Raw genomic sequence first — 6,415 nt, 5'->3', positions numbered from 1 at the left:
GTTACCACCATTTCCTTGCCCTTTTATGTGGCTTGCAGCAACGTCAGTTCTCTTGCTCAGGAAAGATGATGGCGGGTCTAGAGTTCTCTTCTCGAATCAGAATCTTAGAAATGAAGAGCTCTACACACAGGTTTCCATAGTTGCTCATCTTCTATCTCCTAGGTCTTGTACATTTCTGGCCTCTTCTTGCTCCTGTTTCAGGCTTATTGATGCTTTTTTAGTAATTGCTGAAAAGATTAAGGAATTTAGATTTTCTTCGTTTAGTTAGGGTTTCTATTACTCTGAGTACAAAGGTAGCACACGTACAATTTCTCTTCAGTAAAATCTTAAAAATGTGGGTAAATCTGGAGTGTGCTTTGATTGCATACCAAGTTCACGACCTTTTGTTCTCAGAAGGACTGACTGCTCATTTGGTCAGTATTCCACACTCCTTTATGTCTATACAAAAGCCTTTATGCTTGAAGATAATATTGAGACTTAAAAATTTTTTTTTAAACTGTAGTGTTATACATTATATTATGTGTATCATTCTGTAAGTTTCTGCTGTTTAATATATCGTGAGAAAATAATCATGTTTGCCAATGTGGAGAAAATACTATTACTTGAGTTCTGATTATCATGTGAATGTTTTTAATGACTTGCCATGGCACACTGATTTTCTGATTACTTATTAAGTAGTTTTTATTTTCAGTTTTAAATAGTTTTTGAGAGAGCTGTATCTTATCAAAAAATGTTTCACGTTCTGTATAGGTAATATACAGAAATAATAATAATAATAATAATGTTTTTCCTTTTTAAAAAGATAAGGTAGATCTATTATTTATTGAATTGGAAGGCAGAACCACAGATTATCTATCTATCTATCTATCTATCTATCTATCTATCTATCTATCTATCTATCAAAAGAGAGTTCGATCTGCCCTTTGCTGCTCACTTCCCAAATGGCTGTGCTGGCCAGAGCTGAACCAGTCTGAAGCTAAGAGCCTAGAGCTTCTTTCAAGTCTTGCATGAGTGTAGGGACCAAGGACTTAGGCTATCTTTTAATACTTTCCCATCTGGGTTGGAAGTGGAAGAGCTGGGATACTAACCTGCTTCCATATGGGATGCTGGCAGTGCTGTTACCCATTAAGCCATGGTTTTTCTTTTTAATGTGTTTTTCCTTTTAATTTGTAAAGGTAGTGAAAACTTTTGTAAATTGTCTATTGTCAAATTATTTCTTAAGCTCAGATTTTCAAACATATCACATTACTCTTTAGAACAATTATATATCTGACCTGCTAGCACTTTATTAGACTTCAAAAATAGTATCTATAAATAAATTCCATGATTTTTTTCTTGTTCATTTTGTTACGAGTTTAAGAATTTACAACTGGGGCCTGGAGTGGTAGCCTAGTGGCTAAAGTTCTCTCCTTGCACATGCAAGGATTCCATATGAGCATTGGTTTTAATCCCGGTGGCCTCACTTCCCATCCAGCTCCCTGCTTGTGGCCTGGGAAAGCAGTCAAGGACAGCCCAAGGCCTTGGGTCCCTGCACCTGCTTGGGTGTCCTGGAAGAGGCTCCTGGCTCCTGGCTTCGGATTGGCTCAGCTCTAGCTGTTGAGACTGCTTGGGGTGTGAATCACAGGATGGAAGATCTTCCTCTCTGTCTTTCCTTCTCTCTGTATGTCTGCCATTCCAATAAAAATAAATTGAAAAAAAAAAGAACTTACAATTCAACGTGTTAGCAATTTTCTGTTTTCTGGATTGTAGAGATCCAAATGACCCATGGCGGAAAAGAACTCTACAAGGATCACAGAGTTCATCTTCATCGGTTTAAAGTGCCACCCTCAGCTCCAGGTCTTCCTTTTCCTGCTCTTCCTCCTCTTCTACCTCATTACAATGACAGGAAACTTGGGCATGATCCTCCTCATCCGGATCGATGCCCACCTCCACACACCCATGTACTTTTTCCTCAGCCACCTGTCCTTCGTGGACATCTGCTTCTCCTCGGTTGTGGGGCCCAAAATGCTCACTGACTTCTTTGCCGAAAGAAAAGCCATCTCCTTCCTGGGGTGTGCCTTACAGCAGTGGTTCTTTGGGTTCTTTGTGGCCATCGAGTGCCTTCTCCTAGCGTCCATGGCCTATGACCGCTATGTCGCCATCTGGAACCCATTGCTGTACTCGGTGGCTATGAGCCACAGACTCTGTGTTCAGCTGGTGGCTGGACCCTATGCTGCTGGCTTGCTTCCTCAACACTATGACTCACACAACAGCTGCTTTCCGACTTCCTTTTTGCCGCTCCAATATCATCAATCACTTCTTTTGTGACATGTCTCCCTTACTTTCTCTTGTATGTGCCGACATCCGGATCAACAAATTACTGGTTTTCATTGTGGCTGGAGCTGTGCTCATTGTCAGTAGCCTAACCATCATAATCTCCTACTTCTACATCCTCGTTGCCATCCTGAGGATCCGCTCTGCTGCAGGAAGACGTAAAGCTTTTTCCACCTGCTCGTCACACCTGACAGCGGTTTCCATCCTGTATGGGACTCTTTTCTTTATCTATGTGCGACCAAGTGCAATTTCTTCTCTGGACCTCAACAAAGTGGTGTCGGTGTTCTACACAGCGGTGATTCCCATGTTGAATCCTCTTATCTACAGCTTAAGAAATAAGGAAGTGAAGGCTGCCATGGGCAGGACAATCACCAGGAGCAAATTTTTCATCAAAAATTAGATTCTCATCAAGAAAATGAGCAAATAAAAGGAAAACTTCCTTGTATGGATAAACCTAGGTCATCAGACTGTTATTAAATTATTTGCAGAAGTTGAAGGTTAACATCTTTTCATTCTTTCATGTGATTTTTTTTATCTATTTTAAAATTTCCACTTCACCATATTCTTACGTATTGTGAAATTTCCTAGTCACTTAAGCATCTAGGAACATGAATAAGTCTAGTCATTGCTAGAACCTCCTGGAGGCGAATACTCTGACAATCCTTGGAAGAGCAGAAATACCTCATCCTGTGTGATTTAATGCAGTGGTGGATGCATGCTTAGCATGTCTTTGTTTTTTACCCCAGAATTGATAATATCAAACAGCTGGCTTAACTTACAACTTCTAAACTGAAAGAATTTTTTATATCATGTTCTTTTTTCCTTGTGTCTACCATGTTTATTTTTCTATTTTAAAAATAAATGTCATAACTGTTGCAGAAAAGGGAACATTTAGGTAAGCAAAAGAGGAAGAAAAACGAAATGAAACACCTCATTATTTTCTCTTCTAATTATATCCAACTTTTGTGAGTTGTAACTATTGCTTTATTATTTGGCATTTTGTTTTCTTTTTGGTTCTTTTAAATAACTATGACTAGAGATGGCTCACTATAGAAATTAGAAATAAAGTATAAAAAAGATGGATGGAAATGGAAAAAATTTTAGTAGTTCTGAAGTCGTGGATACTGAGGGGTCAAAGGTAAATGAAAATACAGAAAAAAACATAGATAGGAAATAGTCTTTCTTGCACTGTCCATATTACAAAGGATACAGAGATGAAGCTGACAGGCACAAAGCATGGTCAGACTCATCTGAGTAACGCTCCAGGGAAAGACGAGGGTGTGGCTTTAGTCAAAACATCTGCCCAGATGGATTTTCTGGTGAGAGTCTTGCAAAGTCAATTATTGAACTTATTCAAAAGGTAGCACTTTACAGGGTGTCTAAAAGTGGACAGATTGTGCAGGGAACTGGAGGAGATACAGTGACACAGAGCTATGGAACAGGAGCAATCATGGTTTTGGTGCTGCACTTGTCCGAGAGAGAGAGAGAGAGAGAATATAGGGAGACATCAACGATGCTGACAGGATGTTATTGAGAAGAATTGTTCTTTTTTTTTTAGATTTTTTAAATGTTTTTATTAAAAAGGCGGATATACAGAGAGGAGAGACAGAGAGGAAGATTTCCATCCGATGATTCACTCCCCAAGTGAGCGCAACAGCCGATGCTATGCCGATCCGAAGCCAGGTCTCCCAGCCTCTTCTGGGTCTCCCACGCGGGTGCAGGGTCCCAAAGCTTTGGGCCGTCCTCGACTGCTTTCCTGGGCCACAGGCAGGGAGCTGGAAGGGAAGCAGGGCTGCCGGGATAGAACCGGCGTCCATATGGGATCCTGGGCGTGCAAGGCGAGGACCTTAACCACTTGCGCCACCGCGCCGGGCCCAAGAGAAGAATTGTTCTTTTACTTACATCATTCAGTTTTGACACAGATGCAAGATGCTATCTTAGAAGTAAATGTGCTTGGTGTTAATGGTGAAGAAAAAGATGACTCCTCTACCCCCTTGTTATGAAGGGCAAATGATGAAGATTTAGATTATGCTCCCCAGAGAGCATTGAACAGCGATTTCTCTGTCTCCACGCTCTGCACACCCTCGGGGACTCGGAGCTGTGTGCAGCTGCCATGCTCTGCAGATGCTGTGTCAGACTGACGGCTAGGTTTTATGGCGTTCAATTCATAAACAACAAAATATCACATGAAAACCCATGATTTGCAGTCATTCTCCACTGTAATTACTGCAACGTTTCTTGTGTTCACCACTGAATGTTCTTACAACTCATGCAACGCATTTTTTCCCTGAAAGTTATTTTATTATTAGACTTTCAAATATGTGAAGTAATACAATGGCATAATTCATCCACATATTCCCATAATCCCGATGGTTACTATGTGATTGTGAATTTTATCTGGAGTTATACAAACCTCAGTGGCCTAACACTGTGGCTATTTTGATTCACTAATATTCAGTTGCTGTGAGAATCTGTTCTGCTGCTAAAGTCACAGGCTCCTGCTTTTAACTTTATCTAACTTTAATAGGGATGAAAGTAAGATTTAGGGCAGAGAGCAGACCTGGCTGTGGCCTTGCCACTGTGTGTGGTAGAAAGCATTTGTTCAGGTCTGGTACGATGGCTCCATGGCTAAATTCTCACCTTGCAACTGCTGGGATCCCATATAGGCACTGGTTCAATTCCCACCTGCTCTGCTTCCATCCAGCTCCATGCTTGTGGCATGAAAAGGCCGTCGAGGATGGCCCAAAGCCTTGAGACCCTGCACTTACGTGGGAGGCCCGGAAGAAGCTCTTGGCTCCTGACTCCTGGCTTTGGATTAGCTGATTTTTGCTGTTGTGGCCACTTAGGGAGTGAACCAGTGGATGGGAGATCTTTCTGTCTCTTCTTCGCTCTGTAATCTGCCTTTCCAATAAAAATTATATAAATCTTTAAAAAAAACCCTTTGTTCTCTTAGAGGGTCCCCAAATAACCTCTGATCAGAGATTCAACTATTTTTAAAACTGATTATACAAAAAATTAAGTATTTTCCTGATTATATCTACATGTATAGTCTATCTATCTATCTATCTATCTATCTATCTGATCCAGAAATATACCATATTAAAGATACTTATTCTCTTATGTTTTCACATATTTTATAAAGTGTCATATTACATATATGTATATGTAATATGTATTTAGCCCATTTGAAACTAAATCAGAAATCTTAGAGGTCTTAAAGAACATGTTTTGCATTAAACAAGGATTTTAATGACCACTATAACTTACGGAGTTCACAGGTGTGTGTGCTGTGACTTCCACTTGGTCAGCAGTGAGCTCCAGGAACTGGAGGGACTCTCCAAGCATCCTCGTCTCCTGACTCAGGTGTGCTCATGTGAGTGGTTCAGCAAAGGCAGAGACTCCAGGGTCCACAGCTTCTCCAGGCGAGGCAAGGATGGGTTACCAGCACTGGAACCCTGTGCTGCTGAAGCAAGAGGAAAGGGCTTGGTGAAATCAACTCATTTGGATTGGACTTTGAGGGAAAAAAAAAAATTAAAGAAGACATTTTGGGTAAAGATGGTGAAAGAGATGCATTGTTTTCATACTTTCCTATGTTTTTTCGTCTTGAGAAGAAATTTGCACTTACTCACTTTTGACGTCTTAGATTCAGGTGTGCCCATGCAAGAGAACTTCAATAAGAATAGTACAGTTGCATCCAGGTAGTTCAGGCTATGGGAATGGGTTTACCTGCTACCAAAATAAATACGAGCCAGTACCTAAGATTTACACAGAAACGTTCTTACTTTGAGATACTTCCTAAAAGTTCATAGAAAGTGTGCATGACACGAAAGAAAATAACTTGCACATAGATTTCAAAGCAATTTTTGCAGGAAAAATAAACCAAACTTTAGTTCCATTTTTCACTAACTTCTGGAATTTCCCTAATAGGAACTATCTATGAAATGGTGGTACCATCTTCTAGGGCAAGATGTTATTACCAAATGAAGTAAGGTCAGTGTTCAGAAACTGGTTATAGATATTTACCGTCCTTACTGATATGCTTCAGTCACTCCATATGGTCATGTTTATGAATGTTAGAAAGACATCATTTGCTGCAGACGTA

At 40.4% G+C, this 6,415-nt stretch overlaps 1 protein-coding gene across 1 annotated transcript; it reads left to right on the top strand.

The window, feature by feature from the left end:
• The first annotated feature begins 1,764 nt into the window (after positions 1-1,764).
• On the top strand, positions 1,765-2,713 carry LOC121172334 (olfactory receptor 1009-like). The gene is given in 2 exon segments (XM_041004193.1): positions 1,765-2,223; positions 2,225-2,713. Coding segments are annotated over 2 exon segments (948 nt in total).
• Positions 2,714-6,415: the final 3,702 nt, after the last annotated feature.

The sequence above is a fragment of the Ochotona curzoniae genome, unplaced genomic scaffold (assembly GCF_017591425.1).
Source record: "Ochotona curzoniae isolate NIBS_2020 unplaced genomic scaffold, NIBS_Ocur_1.0 scaffold_3171, whole genome shotgun sequence".
NCBI lineage: Eukaryota > Metazoa > Chordata > Mammalia > Lagomorpha > Ochotonidae > Ochotona > Ochotona curzoniae.
The sequence above is the reverse complement of the archived record's forward strand: the minus strand, read 5'-3'. Positions and strand labels throughout refer to the sequence as shown.